The 19,860-nt window shown below is 27.4% G+C and overlaps 1 protein-coding gene across 5 annotated transcripts in view; it reads right to left on the reverse strand.

Annotated features, from left to right (window-relative positions):
• Positions 1 to 794: 794 nt before the first annotated feature.
• Positions 795 to 19,860, reverse strand: part of LOC136979575 (monocarboxylate transporter 5-like) — a 39,476-nt gene continuing 20,410 nt past the window's right edge. For all 5 annotated transcript variants that reach the window (XM_067275586.1, XM_067275591.1, XM_067275589.1 and 2 more), the window contains exons 2-6: positions 19,445 to 19,735; positions 11,987 to 12,130; positions 10,610 to 11,800; positions 2,688 to 2,813; positions 795 to 2,618 (exon numbers count right to left, since the gene is read on the reverse strand). In XM_067275586.1, the coding sequence (XP_067131687.1) occupies positions 2,434 to 2,618; positions 2,688 to 2,813; positions 10,610 to 11,800; positions 11,987 to 12,130; positions 19,445 to 19,691 (1,893 nt within the window). In that variant the 5' untranslated portion in view covers positions 19,692 to 19,735 and the 3' untranslated portion in view covers positions 795 to 2,433. The remainder of the gene's footprint in view (positions 2,619 to 2,687; positions 2,814 to 10,609; positions 11,801 to 11,986; positions 12,131 to 19,444; positions 19,736 to 19,860) is intronic.

The following is a 19,860-nucleotide window of genomic DNA, read 5'->3' on the forward strand; positions in this document are numbered from 1 at the left end:
TTTCTCAAGAATTTAGTTAGAATGGAATCTGCATTTTTCATGAATAGTTCAATAGCTTATGTGATCCATCCTATGATATATGATCTAGATTTAAATTTTATAGTCATTGGGCAAATTAGTAAAATTTTAGGGATTGCTCATAAAAGGTCATTTAAAAAGGATGTAAAGTTTGATGATGATAATTTCATTTTTTATATGTAGTTATGTTTTATTTAAACAGTGCAACTGAACACTGAAAAATATATTTATTTTGCAATGCTCAATATGTCCAAAGCTAAATCTATCCAATTATCTTTTAATATTATTTTCTACAACAATTTAACTGAAGAATTGATAAATTGTAAATTTTTAATCAATTACATTGATGTAAAGATTTATCAGTAAACATTTAGAGACAATTTGTGTTTTATTTTTGCAACTTTTAAGGTTATTTAATTTAATATTTTAGGGCAGGGGTGGCAAACCTATGGCACGCGTGCCCAAAGTGGCAAGTAAGAGAAATCATCTGGCATGTAATGTCTCATATGATTTCTGTTTTATCAATCATCCTTTTTTTCAATCAGATTTTTAACATTTATTCGAATTAAAGGGTATTCATTTAATTTCTTTAAATATTATTATTAGAAGTCTAAGACTTTGGCACGCATTAATATCTTTAAAGCTAAGTATGCTTACAATATGGCACACAGACTCAAAAAGGTTTGCCATCCCTGTTTTAGGGTATTTAATTTCAAATAATAATAATGATGAAAATCATTTCAAACACACATACAAATGAAAGAATAAATTACTAATTATTGTGAAATATAACTTTATAAAATACATTGAGTATACAAATACATATAAAACATTACAATACACTTTCACATTTGACGATTAGAAATTATCTTAATTCGCCAGCGAAAAATGAAAGAAAAAAAAATATGATGAGAAAAAGAAAAATTGAGTCATTAATATACAATACATTTGATTTTTTTTCCTCTTTAAATAAATGTAAATTATATTTATATATGTATATATCTATATATTATTCAAATTTGATGAAATGTGTTTTGATCATCAAGAAATGCAAGTCTGGCAGTGGATAGGAGTCATTATACAGGGTGCTGGAAGTTATTTTCTACTTAAAAAGTCCAAAAATATTTTTAATTTAGAATCATTTAAACGATTTTTATTTAATTGCCATACACAGCAGTTGCATGTTGCTCGAAGCAATACATAACTGTTGTGTATGGAAATTTTTGTTAGCCATTTTAAAAGCATTATATAAACAATTTTTTATATTATAAAACACAAAGATGCTGGAAGTAGTTTATAACAGGCATTGCAAATTTGCAAACTATCGTTGAAATTTATGTTATAAGAGATAGGAATTACACGTTGTGAATCATGTAAATAAATTCGGGACCCTCTACACCTCATTATATATAGATATAAAGCATAAAGATTCGGCTATACTGAATTATTTTTTTCTCTATATAGATCTAAATCATTGTTTTACATTCTATACAAGTGTGATTTGTGTAGCATAAAATTTAATATCTAAGCATAAACAATGCTATAAACTTTAATTTAAAAAAATATTTGAAACCATTTCTAGACTTTTTAACCGACTTTTCTTATATAACTTCACATCTATTTAAAGCAAAAAAACAATTTTCAGCACCCCAATTGTTTTTTTAGTACCCTGTATATTTAAAACGTTTTAAGCACCCAAAAAATTAATTACTGTTATGCAAAATATAAATCTAGATGGCAAATTTGTTGCATTTTATGTACTTGAATTAAACAATTTTCTACTTAGAAGTGGATATTTGCGGTCGTTCCCTTTGTCAAGGTCTCGACCCGCTATCTTTTTAACATCGCAGCAGCTGTTAAAAACACGATATCTTTAGAAAATGTTTACTCTGACTGACGATTCGGTTGCTAAGAGCTAAAGATGATCCACTTTTATACATTTTTCGTTTCCGCATTTTGTTGCAAGAATACGCAACAGATTATTTACAGAATTTTGTAAAATGACATTGCAATAAAAAGCAATTGATTCCAACTTAAGTCTGGATTAGTTTAGAAGCAGTGGACTAATGTGAAAATAAATACAATAAATCTTAAATTCTTGAGCTAAATATTTTAAGGATATCCTTTTCCTTTTAACGGATTAATTCCTACGTACGATTCTAGATCTAATTTCTTGTAGCAAGGGTCCTGTAAGAAACGTTTTCTTCTAAAGGTACAATGGTTCATATCACAGTAATTTTGGTCCGTATTGATATTCCTCTCGAAGAGAATCCTTGCTAAATAATCCATTTTTTTTAGATTGGCGATTTCTCGCTTCCATCCGAGTTTTGCTTCGTATTTTCTTGCAGTCATCTACTCTTCAGTATCTTTGGATATACTCGCCATTTAATGATTCTTATGGTGTTTTATGCAAGATCACAATGAATCCATTTCGGATGTTACTATGACTTCTGGAGGAACCGATTCAGTTCGACTTTTTCTACTTTTTTCCCATCGCGAAATTTTTGGAAGTGGAAAACACATTAATCCAGAAATGGAAATCAGAGTTCCAGCAATGAAGAATGACGCATCGTAACTTCCAGTTAAATCGAAGAAAAAACCTTAAATAAGTGATAAATTTTAAATAAAAATACTTAATTAACGATAAAAATTCTTAAAAAGTGAATTACCTGCAACGGGTGATCCAATAATTGTTGCAATTCCTTGAAAGAGTAGCAGCAATCCAAACGCATTGGTTAATTTCTCTAGTCCAAGAAGGTCCACTGCAATGATGGATCTCAATGCAGCGAAACAAGCTAAAGAATTTAAAAAATATGTTTTAAAAGTCATAAATAAATATTTTATAATTTAATTATCGTTCATAAATTGTTTAAATGGTATTATATTATTGATTTTACCTTGAACTCAAACGATAATCTCTTACTAATGATAATTAACTAAACATTTCCAGTTTAATTTTGATTTATTTGGCACATTTATTATTATTTTAGCTGAAATTTTTAAAGATACTTTGATATTTAAATTAATGATTCATCGATATTTAATTGGAACTTTAGATTCATAAAGAAAATACATATTGTAATTATCGTTTCTCACAATGTTTTTGTTTTATTTCGAGCAAAATATAAAATAATTTTAATAAAAGTTAATGTTTTGAATGTTTTTAAGCCAAATTTTTAGATTATTTACCACGTAAAATCTCTCTGAGACTTGTTTATTATAAATTGCCTAATTTGAAAAGCAATTTATAATAAAAAGTAAGACTAGAATTATAGGCGATTCACGTAAAAAAAGTAGGACTAAAATCAGCCAGTTCATATATATATATATATATATATATATATATAAAAGCAAGAATAGAATGAAATTTTAGTTTTCGAAATTGATTTTATTATCGAGAGCAATATTTTATTTACTTCTATCTTTCTCTCGTTTGACCTAACAATGAAATTTGAACCGTGACAAAATACGTAATTTATTGCTTCGATATGCTAAAACGTGATCTACTAAATGGACTTTAATTAGGATTTAGAACACGTTCACAGATCAAGTCAAAAAAACAAACTGATTCGTGCTTATCGAACGGGTCAAAATGCAATTCTTTTTATATTTTGTTTTAAATAAAAATAAATGTTGATATAAGAAAATAATTTTAAATAAAATTCGCCTAATATTTACTTGTAGATTAAACTAATCTGGAGATTAGTAATATCGTTAATCTCGGATTAACACATTTTATACGTTGAGATTAGAATTAATCGGGTGTTTATTAATCGTCTAAATTTGACAAGTTAACTGTTTAAGACTTGTAGTACAGTGATTGTGGTGATTCGATGAAATGTAATGTTACGAAAGACTAACATTACATTTCATCATCATCATTCCACTGTTCCGGCTTTTCCCAGATCAGCCGAATCAATTTTTCCATTTTTTTTTTTCTCAATGTCCTAAACTAGACATCCTCCCGCCCTGTTCCAATTTTTTAAACACCTCCTTTCAACTGTTTTCTCCATCACCACCCTAGATCATCCCATGATCTCTTGCTCTTTAGTATCTTTCTAGAAAGCGTGTTCATTCTTTTCATCCAGATTCTTTTCAAATATAATCACATTCCAAAATCTCATCATCATTTTATTTTAATATGATTGATTAAAAATTATTAGAAAATACTTTTCTGTAAAGAAACAAATTCGTCAATAGTCAAACGATACTTTACCTCTACAGTAAGTAATCTTTTGCATAGTGGTCTCGACTTTATTACGTATATCTTTACTATCTTTTCTCACTTTTGTTTCTCTGTCTGAACATTAACTAACACAAATTTTTGCATAATTATTCAAAATAATTCTAGTTTTATTCGTGAATATTTTACAGTTAAGAACGAATATTTGCTTTATCTAGATTATATGTCCCATGAAATTACAATATAATTTTTAACAGGAATAAGAGGATGTTCTAAGAAGATAAACTGGAATTTTGCTCCTTTTTATATTTAATTTTAAATTAAAGATATATTTTCCTTTTTGTTAACTTTAGATCTTTTAGATCCTTTTCCTTAGGAAGAACAGTATTAGATGGCTCTATGATGATTATGATGAGGAAACATTGTTATTTGCCAAATTTGAAATAATTATATCTTGGCTATATATTAATTGTGCCAAAATTTGACGATATAGTAATTATTGCTCTATATTTGATTTTAAAAAAGTTTTAACGACCTAAAAAACGACCTAATCTGGACCTCTCTTAACAAGTTAAGAGAGGTCCAGAAAGCCAATTTTTTGGTTAAGAGACATAGTTACGTAGACATCATAGTTAAGAGAGCCATCGCATTCATATATGTTCAATTTCATAAATAGAGAATACGTTTTCTGAATAGTTTTAACTATAATTCTACACACAAATGCCCAAAAAGCAAGAGGAAAGCTACGATACAGTCGTTAAAGCGAGGGCGTTAAATCGAGCATCGTAACTACCGTACACTAATGTAGACTAATTACAGTACGAATATTTTTTGATTTACTTCGATAATTAAATGCTACATTAAATAAATTTATAATAATAAATAATTGTAAGCATTAAATTTATTCAAGTAAACTGAATAAAATTAATTTTATATATTAAGAGTATAATATAAATTCAGTAAAAAATCCTCGGACTTCTTATCTGGAGTATAAAGAGGTCAAAGTTTCGTGACGTAATTTCCTCTGTTTTAAGAATTTTTTAAAAACTTAATCCGAAAAGACCTTTTAAACATTTATTTTGAATAAATGAAGATGATTACTGTTTTAAAATGCAGAAATGATATAGAAGGGCCATTTTAATTCACAAAAACACGCAATTTCTATATCCAACAAACTATATCCATTAACAAAGATGTTAACGAATAAATTTGAAAATGTAGCTATTTTTATAGAGACATTTTTTCTTAATTTTCATTCAATTACTGAATTCAACTATTTATATTTAATTTTAAAGATATATTTTCTTTTTGTTAACATTAGATCTTTTAGATCCTTTTCCTTAGGAAGAACAGTATTAGCTGAACATATTTCTATTTATAAAAGGTTTTTGAGCGATAAATCAATGTTAAACAATAAAAATGATGCCACGAACTTTGACCTGCTTTCTCACAGTTTATTATTGTATTTATTTATTTTAATTATTATTATTTTGTTTATAATCTGTTTTCCTTCCTTTTGGATCTTTATTTATGCATCATTCCACGTCTAAATGTTTTATTATTATTATTTTTTTAATTGAAAGATTGGTCGAAAAAAATAAATGGAAAATTAACCATTAAAATTTTATAAAAGATCTTTGATCCAGTGCCCTTAACTCTTTTGAATGAATTTTTTTAATTGATTATTTTTGAGAATATTTAGAGTGAATTTCATACGTAGATTAATAGATTCATTTCATTAACATGCTTTAAATGAAATATTCAAAGTGGCCCAAAATGTATCTAACAAGTTTAATGCCTTACTACAATGAAACAAGGTATACAAATCTTACGCAAATATCATAAAAATCAAAAGTTGGAGTCGTAATGCATTCAATATGTTTGATGTGGACTTCAATGCGGATCATCTTCAATCTTATCTAAACTTTATTTGATATTAGCTTTGAAGAATAGGGAAGATTTCACACTCGACAGATAATTCGAGCTCCTCCACGGTTTTTTAGTTGATTTAGTACACTCGATCTTCGAGATACCGTCATTCAGTTGAAGAAAAATGTGCAGATCAGTCGACCTTTCTTTGATGCTTTCCGTGACAATTGAAGTTGAGAACAAACACTGAACACATTTAAGTGACTTCAAATGCTAATTTAAATAATTTATACCCTGTAAGAATCATTAAACTCGATAACGTTACCCTGTATAATATATATATATATATAAAGGGTGAGGAGGATAATTATTAATTTGAGAATGCGAATTAGGCAATTATTTGTACATTTTTATATGCAAAATTATACTAAGAACAATCAATATACTTGATCCGTTTCTTAGCTATTGAAATCTCTTCCAAAAACTTATTAAACGATAATTACGAATATTTTTATTTAAAGAATGATTAGTAATGTAAAAAATACACATTTAAGAGGACGCAAATAAAGTGTTGCTCACGCGTGTATGACTTGTGTAATGAGTATCCTTTATGACTCATCATATAGATTCAGTAGTTTCGAAATAAAAAATATTCACTGTTTAGATGAACTATTTTAAAAATTTTGTTGTTGGAAACGTTTTGGAGCTTCTCTAATTAGTGACGGGCGGAAACAATCCGTGAATTGACCTACATTTCGGTAAAACGTGTACAATGATACCCAATTTCTCTGTTGACAAACATAGAGATTCCATTTTTAACTAATGATAATTAAGCATTATCATTATTATGTTTTATGTTGATTACCTATAGTTTCAGCCTTTAATTTTAATCAAATTTCGATGTTAATAATGATGTTACTAATAGAATGTAAAATATGATCTATTTGGGGGTTGAAAATTGTTTAATTTCTTTATCTTTCAGTCTTTTAGATGAACTGCTTTATTAATATTAGTGATAAAATTTATAATGTGTCACAAATACAAAAGTAAATTTTACTTAAATATAAAATTTTTTAAATAAGAAATATTATTTTATATTTTTAATGTTATATTTTATAGTTAGAATGTGACCTAAGAGGATTTCTTGTATAGATTAAATTTTATTGGAAACAGAAATAACTTTTAAATTGTAAGGAGTTATAACAAAAATGTTAAAGATTAAAAGGTGTTTTTAGGTCTTTTGTTAAATATATATAAATTAAGCTTTATTTTTTTAAAATAAAGATTAATTTATACATATACATATATTTAGCTTAAGAGGAGTAATAATCAAAACAAATAGGAAATGAGAGATGATGCCACTTGGTGATGTGTGCCAAGAAGACAGAAGTTGAAAGTATATGAGATTATACAATATATTATTAGAAAAATACATAGAAAAACAAAAAATTATTCATTGAATTAACTGAAAAAGATAAAAAAGATACTATACATGTTTCTAATAGTAATATGTAGTAAGGGTTTGTCACTTTGTGGGATATCAGTGCCCCACAAAGTTTACCAACCCTTGCTACGTTGACTATAACATATAGTACTGCTCTTGCTACCTGTTACAAATATGTCATTTTTGAAATAAAATTCTCTGTTTCAACAATGAAGCTCCTTATTTTTCAAACAAACTAAATTTATATATTTAAAGTTGAAGTTAATTTCAAAGCATTTTCAATATAATTATGATTTTCATGCAAAAGATGCATTAGTTTATTCAATATTTTATGACCTAATGATGGAAATTAATAATTATTTTATTTTACCATATTATAATTTATTCATAAATCTTTACATAAAAAATATAACTGTGTTTTTTATATTATCAAATGAAATAAATTGTGTCATAATTTTAAAAACACTTACGTTTTTGATTATTTTAAGATATGAAATTACATCCGGATGCATTTATCAAGAAAATGTGTCATTAGTTGTTAAGAGGGGTGGTCTGTTGCTAAATAGGTGTAAGGAAGTGCAGCAACCATCAAAGTCTAGTAAAAGTTAATGCCAGATAGATTAAGAGAAATAAACTCTGATAGTGCATTAACATTAATAGTGCATTTGTTATTATTATTAAAGAAGAAAAAAAGATCAAGAATTATATGAAATAATTTATAGAAGCATAAGATTATAGATTTAGAAAACTGAAAGTATGATTTGCTTCTATATTTCTAAATCTATGCAATCTTATATTGTAATAAATGAATTGATCATTTATACAGTATAAAAGTATAAGGTGCATGGATTTAGAAGTACAGAGTATTTAAGTATATAATATTTCTAAGATTCTAACCTTTTTTACAGTAGCCAACCTTTTTTACAGATGTGTGTGTAAATGGGCACAAATTTTTTGGCAGACAACTGTCCTACCACCCCCTACATCCAGTTTAAATTTGTAACTAAAGATAAACTAAATAACATTAAAAGTAAACAAGGATAATAAAAACATTAAAATCATTAAAATATGTTGTTAGGTGGGAGTAAAAACAAATATTAAATAAGCTACTAGGGTTAGTTTGAGTGACAAAATACTAAACACATTTTTTATTGAAAGGAGAACAAAAACCTTGAAATTCTAATTAAAAAAACAAAGAATCTGAATTTAAAATTCTGTCAATGTGGTTTCTGAATTTGCTTTTCAGTTAACAGTTTCTCAATATTAGGATTGACTTTTGAGGTTGATAACAAGGGGTCATTCCAAATGCAGCTGTGGGTGGTGAACTGTCCTGCAGGCCTTGGGTTGGCTACCTCTGTTCTAAATCTATAGATATAATGTTTTTATTATTTTCTAACAATCACTGAATCAAGTTGAATGATTTACCATAATAACTGAATTCAGTTATCATAGTAAGTCATTCAAAATGATTCATAAATGTTAACATTTATGAATCAGCTGTTTCCCATAATAGAATTACAGGAAGAGCACTTGTACTTATTTATAAGTACACTTGTACTTATTTATAAGTACACTTGTACTTATTTAACATACTTATTTCCTGATGATTAGTATTTTATAATCTCTTAAAACTTTCTTATAAATAAAATTATTGTAATAAATATTTTTATTCTATTTTAAAATCTCTTAAAGATTTTTAAAATAAAAATATTTATTACAATAATTTTATTTATAAGAAAGTTTTAAGAGATTATAAAATACTAATCATCAGGAAATAAGTATGTTTTACATAATTATTACTCCAAAGTTATCAAGCCATATTGCTCTAAATATGTCACTGCAAATATTCCATTCCAAATACTACTACAAAGTATTTAGTGCAATGATTATTGTATTCAATAGTAATTATAATTATTATTATGTTAGTATTGAATATAATAATAATACAATAGTTTATCTACAATAACTATTGAAAAGTTATTATAAATATAGAATATTTAGTTCTGCTCAAAATCAATATTTAATTGACAAATTTAAATAGAGAGGAGTTACTTTTTGTGTCTTCCAATGACTTAAAAAATTAAATTAATATCTTTGAAATTTGAATTAAGATCTAATGGATGAAAATACATTTCCATAAGATACAAAATATGCATACAAAGGATAATGCACTTGCATCTTTAAAAAGGAAGATCATTGACTCCCACGTGCAAACAACTAAATGCATGTATAAATTAATAAGCTTTCATTTTAAAAAAAAAAAAGAGAGGGAGAAAAGGTGTTAGTAAATTTTAAAATAGTGTAATATGTATCATTATTGTTACATATGTCAATATTATTATCTTTCTACATTTTTTTAAATAATCTGTTAATTTCCATCTTTTTCTTTAATGAAAAAATAACATTATCATCACCACCTTATTCAAAACAGTTGATATTAAGTAAATATCACACTCAAAATGTAATGCCAAGATTAAGGTGTATCCTGAAGTCTTTAAACAGTTTCTGGAATTCATGAAAATTAAAATCATGTTCAATAATTCATACAGTTTATTGAACACGTTCAGAGTATAGTTATTAAAACTTCAAATTAAATAAGTAAAAAATAATTTTTGAATTAAATAGTTATCATCATGTGCTGAGAATAATAACAAGCAGTTATCATCAGCAGTTATGACAGCTATTTAACTGTTTAATTTGATTTTACTCCTTTCACATCATGTGCAAAGATGTGAAAGAAAGACATTTAAAGTAATCATACAATTGATACAGTAATTTTTGTTTTACTTTTGTTTTATATATCCAAGTATTAATATTAAAATTTAATAAAATATAGTACTGTATGTAATTTGTCAAATTATTAAAAAAAAATTTTAATTATTTATAAATTATTTTAAAATGGAATATAAATTGTATAATTTTATATTTAAATCATAAAATTTTAACGTTGTAATTTGAATATATGTTAATATTGAATAGTATTGTGATTATAATGACTGTCTGGTATACATGATATGTGATATTCATAGTATATTTATGCAGTAGACTTCTTTCAGTAAAATAATGAAAAATAGATAGATAAAGGAGCAACTTACCTATAGAAAATCCAAATATTGCACAGTAGAGAATCAACAAGTAATAGTTATTGATGAAAGGACTAATTGCAGTTGCAACACCACCAAGAACCAATGCACAATTGTTAATAAATAGCGCATTTATGTGCGGTCTATCAGACATCCATCCACTAAAAACACGTCCAACGGTATTAGTTATACCAATTGTAGAAAGGAGAATAGTTGCATCTTCGTCTGATATTCCTATCAACACGGCACGATCTATGATGTAGATGAAAGGTACGAAAAAGCCTGCCAAGGTCAGAAAACCAGAAACTGCGAGTAAAATAAACGTTGGACTGGTGAGCAACGATAGATCCAGCATCTGTCGAAAGGTATCTGTCATGGCGGAGGAACAGTGATACCATAATTCGTTGTTCGAACTTTCAACTTCCTTTGGGATTTTCGTAACACTGGCGTGATAGTGTTTCATGTCTGGCTGCGAACGAAATTCCGGTAATCGAAGTAAACTGGCGCTGAAGAGGATATCTTGTCTGTAGAAAGGTCGCAACATTTCTGGCTGGCATGATCCCTTTCTTAAAAATTTAGACGGTGATCTTCTCTCCCATCTCGAAGAAGCCCTTCTCGCTACTTCACTGTAAGGATTAGAGGGAAGACAGGGAAGCATATCGCTGCTAACGACTTCGCTATAAGAAGGGGGTGGACTATTATTGCTTTCCGCATGAGAAATAGTAGAATCGGTATTACTTCCTCCACTAGTCTGATCGGTATATGTTTTGTTTTTCACAGAATGCGAATTGGAACCGTTTGAATTCTTCCACTGAGAACCGAATTGAGAACCGTTTTGGCCTATGAGCAATCCATTGCTGACGGATTCGTCTGAATCCCATTTATTCAACATATCTCTAGCTTCTTTGATCCTTAGCAAAAGTGGTTTAGCGGGTTCGGGTGGTAACGGCTCGGGTTTTCTCTTGGGTTCCAGAGGTCTAAAAAACGATCCGAAAACCATGCAATTAAGAATTACGGCACTCAAAACCAGCAAACAACCTTGCCATCCGTACTCATTGACCATAATCTGAACTACGGGTGCCAATGTGAAAGCGCCAACTCCCGATCCACAGACAGCAATACCCGTTGCCAATGCTCTTTTTTGATCGAAATAAAAACCAACGGTTACTATTGCTGGCAAAAATATGAAGCCAAATCCTATTCCTGTAAATAAAATAAAATAAAAAATAAGTCAAATATGCAATGGACATATAAATATATGAGAGCTAATGTTTGACTATTAGTACTATATTAAAAAATTGGTGCAACCGTTAACTTATATATTTTTATTACCAAATTTTAAAATATAAAGGTTATGATTAAGGAAAAAGCATTAAATAAAATACTAACCTCCTAGCAATCCCATAGAGACTATGAGAAAATTAACGCTGGTTGCAAAGTAAGATAAAGCAAAAGCCACAGCTGCAACGATACTTCCGGCAATGGTTACGGGCCGACAACCATACGTATTCGCCAGGGCACTGACAATTGGACCTATAATGATGATAATCCAGGATTAATAAAATCTAAAAGTGAATGTTGCAACTCCAAGTCTTAATAAAATAGATAAGCTGAATGCTTATTCACATTGTAGTGGCATTCATGATTCAAAATTATTTCATTTGCTTTAGTGTGAATGCATCCTTCTTTTATGTTTAATTTACGTTTTTTTTATTTTTTAATGAAGTATATAAGTGAAAATCACTCGAAGCGAGAGGCCTTTTAATCTCTCAGAGGGAGATCTTCAATCCTTTTCATACAATTCAGTATTAAAGAGCAATTCATTGCAGCTGAAAGTTGTGTTTTAGAGAGAAATACAAATGAAAATTGTTTAGTAATTAAAAATTACATAAAATTCCATAATTACAATTTAAAATTTACGCAGAAAATATTCACTTTCTTCAGTTCTAATTTTAAAGTTTCCGTGTTAGATTAAATTTTGTCAGCAAGAATGTTGTAATTCGCAATTCGTTTAAATTAAAAACATTTTTCAGACGATAAATTTGTGTAAATTATGGAATTATAATATATAATTAGATAATATAAAGCAAATATTATGTATTATACATAAGTACATAACGTTCCATTGTATAAACGTTATGTGGCAATTGGATGCGCCTCACATCTGCTTCCCTGCTAATATTTTGTGCTCTGCAGAAAAGCTTGCATTTTTTTATTCTCTAAAAAACTTAAATGTATAGTTATTTAAAAATAATTTAAAATATTTTAAAGTAAAATGCAGAACGGACTATAATTTTCTACTTTTATAAATAATTGCCAAGTTTGTTTTCTCCTATACAAAAATAAATAAAACTTTAATAATAAAAAGACTCATTTATATTTAATAAATTAATTGATATATTACAGATAAAAATATGCAAATTTAAACGTATCAAAAATTAAAAGCATAAGATTCGATATATCAATGAATTCATTATAAGATGCCATTTAGAGGAGGACTTTTTTGATAGGCATGATTCTGTTTAATGCATTCTTTGTAAATCATGAAAAATCTAATTTTTGTATTGATATTCAGTATTTCGAAAATTTTATTCCCTGTATATAGAGAGCAATTCCTGCAAGAATCCACTGAAACAATTTGGGGATAATCTAAGCAACTGTCAATAGGACTTTTAATTGTTAAAACGTAATTTTTTATAAATATTTATTAATAGAATATATTTTTAAATATTTAAATAAATAAAAGTTAACGATCTAGCTTAATTTTTGTATAAAATGATGACAAAAATTTTAAATTTACATATTATTTATTCGTTGATAACAGAACTTGAGAAAATATTTCCGTGCAAGCTTATGGCATTATAGAATAAATATATTAAAATTACATTTAAAATGAAGCGCAACGAAGCTATAAATTGAGTTTAAAAATTATCTCATCTGAGTACTATAAACGTTGTTATGTAATTCGAGATTGATGTACAGTACTCTAGATGAGAAGACTGATGTTTCGTAAAGTTCACGTTTGTGGAAACTGGCAATAGCGAGGTTGAGGCCGAAGTTTTAAACGCGAAAACGTATACGTCGGACGTTCGGCGCCGCTTTCCTGTAAGCCTAGAAGTTTGACAATGGAGTTTGGAAAGTCAGTGGAATCATGCTCGACATTCCAAACGCCATTGTCAAACTTCTAGGCTTACAGGAAAGCGGCGCCGAACGCCCGCTCCTCAACCTCGCTAATCTCTTCACTTAAAAATACTTTTGATAAGTGTTGGTGGCTTTGGCTTCCGCTTTAGAAAAGATGTCGGTGAAGAAATGTTTATTTTCGTTTGGACGTCTTGTAGTTACTAGTGATTGTGCAACTACCAATTAGCAATTCAATGCAAATATGTAATTTAAGGGAAAAGTTTGTTCTTTCATGATAAGTTTACGAGTGTTGAGAGCTTCGAAATAGGATTTATGGAATTAGAAATATGAATGATAAGAAACTTTGGCATTGGCGACATGTCTTTAAAAAACAAATTAAACTGTATGTTTTAATTTTTAAATATTTTATCACTCAAAAATCAGTTGAATTATTCAGCGATTGCTGTAATTTTATACGGATGTAATCTTGGAGTAATGAAATACATCTAAACATACGTATCGTAGCGTCAACGTAAAATGGTGACGTATTACTAACGGGAAAGCTCCGCCTATACTAAATCGACCAATTAAGGAACAGAAAACTATTACTGTGGCAAAAGTTAATTGGGGGGAAAAATAAACGCGGACAACGGCAGTTTCCATACTTTGTTAGCGTGTCGCGTTATTTCAAGTTGCCAGCGTTTTACTAAAGTTAAGTGGCCAACTATTTACAAAGCACTAAATTTGATTTAAGTTACTTAAAATGGCGCTCATCATCTGTTTTATCGATAAAAGAGTTTTAGTACCTACAGAGCACCATGTACTTATATACGGCTGAAAAAGCAGATAACGCTAAGTCTATATGGAAGGTGGAGGATGATATAGCAGCGACAATATCGCCACCAATGAGAAGGCACTCGTAAACTCCGTTGGGATAGGCTAAGTTCAGATCAGTGACTGATCCAGAAGCGAGGGTTAACTCAATAATTAAAAATATTTGAATAAGGATCTTTATTAAAATATTCCAGACGATTATATTACGAATGGTCAGATAAACCATATTTTACATCGTAAATGTTTTTAAAATAATGTTTTGAATTTTGAAGAAATAAATTTTTATGTTTGTGTGTCAGTGGGAGCGCTTAAAAGTCTCTGTAGCGTTCAAGTATAGATAGTCTTATTATTTATGGTTCTTTATCACTGTATTTTAAATGGTTTAATGTGTTGTGCTCAGTTTTTTACTGCTTTGTAATATTACAAAAGTTACACTTTTTATTACATTGTCACTGTAATGCCTTTTCTTGTGAGTTATGCTTTTGCCTGTAAGCAGCACTTACGATTGTGACAGCGACATTCAGAAGCGAAAAACAATGAATTTTGTATATTGTAGTGGATATGCAATATTGTGCCCAATAAATGCATGTATTAATTACGATTTTATGGTCAGCGTTTTACTTCTTAAATCAGCGTTTTTCTCCAAACCTTACATTATTTTACTTTCCTGAAGATTGGCATCTCTGCAGATAGCCTATATGTTCTAGTGCCTGGCGTATATTAATGAAACAATCAATCGATCATTATAAATTTTCTATTTTATAATTCTTCCTTTCTCTCCTTTCATATGCATCCTATTTAATTTCTAATTTTTCATGTAATTGCTGAGAATTTAATTCTTAAAGAATGGTGAAGATCCTGCTTATTGCAAACGTTTGATTTTATATAAAAAATGGTAATTATTGAATGTAATATGCAGAAATATTTAAAAATTCAATATGAAATGCTTTAATTGTACAATGTCAAAGAAATTTTAATAATTTCTTCTAGTTTCAAGAGGCTTTGAAGAAAAAATATATATATATACCTATTTTTATTTTCTTTATATTCCATTTAAAAATTTACTTTTAGGCCTATATATATATAGGCCTAAAAGTGGACTTTTGATATCGAAATTCTTATTTTTTTTTCATTTGAAACATATTTTTATGTGATTGATTGATTGGTCAACGCGAAGCACCATTAGTTACGCTTTATGACTGGTCAAAATTATGCCCATTATTGATCAGATCCACAATAAGTCTGATATGGATGAGAGATGGAGAACACGCTTAAATACTTCATACTTCAAAATTTTCGTTATTCTAATTCTTTATATTTGAATAAATATAAAACGAATGTTTATATTCAATTTTCTTTAAAATTTGCACATAAAATACGTCAGAACGTGACGAAATATTTTCTTTCATGACACAATTTAACTAAATATTTGATATTAATTCTACACTGTAATACGTTTCAGGATTTCTTCCAAGAAACGATAAAGAAATGTTAGAATATATTTAAATAAATATATTCTTTCAGTTAACGAGTATTTTTTCATGAAAAACATATCTATTTTAAAAATTAATTTTTTCAACCGATTAAATACATTAAAATACATAAAATTTGCATTTTTGTAAATTTTCATTTTTTTTTATTTTGAAGTATTTAACATAAACTTTTAACATTTTTAAATATAAAATATGATAAGTATGAAGTTTTAAAAATTAATTATTAATTAAAACTCCAATTAAAAAAATACATATATATATATATATATAAAGGAATGTTCATAAGAAACTTAAGGAAATTTATCATTGGCTAATGATGCTATTATAAAAAAATATTTACTGTTTTGTAAGGTTTAAAGTATCCATTTTAAGGCTATCGAAATTAACATTTACGTAGAACTTTCGTCATTTATATACATTAAAAAGATGGTCAACATCAGAAAAATGACGTCGATTTAATAATCAAAGATTATTCTACTTATCTAAAAAGATAAATATTTAATTTTCAAAGGCTAAACTGTCCTAATTTCGATTTTGTTTCGCAAAATTTATTATTCTTTATGGCAAATCAATTGCAACTTGAAGTATTGACTCAATTGCATTTGATATTATAACTCAATATGCTAATTTTTTTAATCAAAAAATTTTTCTGACAAGTGAGTAGATAAGAGCTGTTAAGGTCGTAAAATTATGAAATGTGATATGAGATTTTTAAGATTTTTTGGCATAAAATGATTAACCTTTTCCGTCTAATTTTAGAATCAAGAATCGTACTTTGATTCAGAGATTTTAATAATTGATCTCATGTTATTTATGTTTTTAATGTTATTAAAATAAACATAATCCTTTATCTTGTATATTAATTTGTCTGAAGATGTGCAATTTAATTTCGAAATTTAAAAGAATTAAAAATTTCTATATAAAAATCTCAAGACGTGGTATTAAAAAAAAATTAGAATTTTAGAGAATTATAATATTTAAATACCAAAACTGTATGACATTTTATTGTAATATATTACATATCAAATTGATAAATATATATTATAATGTTTAATTTGTGCTTTAATTGCTAGTTTTATGGATTAAATTATCTCGAAATAAACCGCTAAAGAGATATGCATAATCGTGTCAATAATTAGAGAGATTATAGAAATTACATATTAATATTGCACGTACACGTGTGTTAAAGAATTTTTTTTTTCTTTCGGATAAATTAAAGTTTACATAAAAACATTAAAATTTACTTTCTTTCTAAAAATTATTTCAATATCTGATAGGATGTAAGATTAAAAATCTACATAAAATATTAGTTTTTGAAATTTACAATAGGATCAATTGCAACTTGTGGCATTAATTCCATTGCATATTTCCTCTGCTACTTGAGACATTTTATGGAATAAATTGTCATTTGAGTCATTTACTGCAATGAAAATTGGACTCTATTGCACAGAATTCATTGCTACTTGAAGCATTGACCTCCATTTTAAAGACTCAATTGCCATTTAAGATAATACCTCGTTGCATCAATCTATGCAATGATGCAATTGAAACATTTTTAATATATTTATTAAAATTTGAAAAATATTAAAACTAATATGTAGTTATAATAATTTCCTATCATATTTTTGAATTATTATACATTAAGAAACTAATCTTATATTGCTAGATATTAAAAGTATTTATTTATATATTATGCATTTTTTCTATCTAGTTCTATATATTTTAAATAAAACTATAAAACGCAAGCAATTTGCCGATTAAAATGTTTTTTTTTTTACTATAATCTGACGTGAATATCTTAATGATTTGTTAAATTACCTTTAACAAACTTCTAAAAAAAATTTGATAAAGTAACATTTTTTAAAAATTAATTAATTTTCTTTATAAATTAAACGGAAAAAATAGCTTAAAAACACTAAAGTGAATTATTAATAAATAAAAAAATATCCATTTTCTAAAGTAGTAAATGGTAAATTATCGTTCGATTGGTTTACAGAAGAATACGATTACAAAAATTATTATCATAATACAAATAATATAGAATATAATCGTTATCTGGAATGAGAATTATGCCCGATATCTCGGTTATTTGTAAAATTATCAAAAATGTTATCTGTCACCATTCTATAAACAGAAAGAACTAAGATAAACTTCTCATACTATACAATTCTACGTTATATATATATGAATTTACTTAAAATGTCATTTTTAATGATGAAATTAGTTGTGTTATGTGTAAATATATTTGTTCTTTAATTATTACTTAAATTTTAAAAAAATAAAATTTTGCATTTTCTACTCCATCTTTAGTTTAAGTTTGTCTTTCCTACTCTATCAAAACTTTCATTTTGCATGCTCTTAGTGATAAATTAAGCATCTACACAGCATAATAATTAGATTCGTTTAGTAAATTGGATCACATAAATCCTATAACATTAAAATAAATAATTAAGTCAAGCAGGCTAAGTCTATTAAGAAATCCTTGACCCTCGACCTTAGATTTTCACTGCAATCTATAACTAAATTTTATACAGATGATTTCAAGTAGAATCTGGTGTAATTTTCCCTACAGGAAGCGGAAGTTATTCTAAAACCAAGTAATAATCTATCCTAATTCCCTTTTATAAGTGGTCGAGATATACATATACAGATAGAGATTGTATATATTATAAGTGTAATGTCAGGATCATGTGCACTTATCATTATCTATAACAATTATCAAAACAAAATAAGACATTTTAAAGTTGAAATTATCAGAATAAATATCATTTTTCGATGAATCAATATATATTTATATTCGAATATAATTTATTTTCTAAGAATTATTTTGATAAATTAAGTGAAAAAGATTAAGATTTAATATCGTGTAAATGGTTCATATCTTACTAATACCCTATAAAATGAGATCCTTGTCTAAAACACAAATTATGAATAACACTTTGGCATACTTTCAGAAATTGTTGACTTTCTTATAAAAAATACGTTATTGACTCTTAAGCCACAATGAGATTATTCTTTAAGAAATCAGGATGATCTCAATGAAGCTATTTGCATAGAACCTAATTAAATAATGATTCTACTGGAATATCAAGTAGAAGAACGCATTAATCACGTTTCTACTAATTACAAATATGTATATGTAATTATAATAAAGAATATCTGAATAATATTTAATGAGTTTTATCATCTGAAATGATCTATAATGTATTTTCTCATCTGTTATCCAACCAATCTTTATCTATTCATCTTGGATCAACAATGAAACCACTCTAATATATTATCCATTTGATAAGGTTAATACAATAATAAACAATAAAATCATTAAGAATGTTTATTATTTTTTATAATTATAACTTTATAATAACTTATTTTAAGTTAATAAAACAAAGAGCAGAATTACCTGCCATGAGGTAACATCCAGCTTGCAAGGATCCTATCCACGCAATTTTCGCTTTGCTTTCATTGAAAACGGGAGTAAATTCTTTCAGAAATATTCCAAATGAGAAAATGACGCCATCGACGATAGCGTTACACATAAAAGATGCCATGACAACTATCCAACCCCATCCTCCATCGGGTGGTTCTACCACTGGTTCGGCCTCTTCGCTCTCCTTTTTCTGTTCTTCCATCTGCTGATCGTTGGTCATTGAAGAAGTGCAATTCGATAATAATTCACTTAATCACTTTATTGCTGTTTTAACAAAATATATATACACAATCAGTTTTCTGCTTCCCATTCATACTAATTAATAAATTCTTATCGCGATTTAAAATTCTCTTACTGTAAATATTTACGAGATCGTATTTTGTGATTAA

Source organism: Centruroides vittatus, unplaced genomic scaffold (genome assembly GCF_030686945.1).
Source record: "Centruroides vittatus isolate TY-2023 unplaced genomic scaffold, ASM3068694v2 contig_628, whole genome shotgun sequence".
NCBI classification, from domain to species: Eukaryota; Metazoa; Arthropoda; class Arachnida; order Scorpiones; family Buthidae; genus Centruroides; species Centruroides vittatus.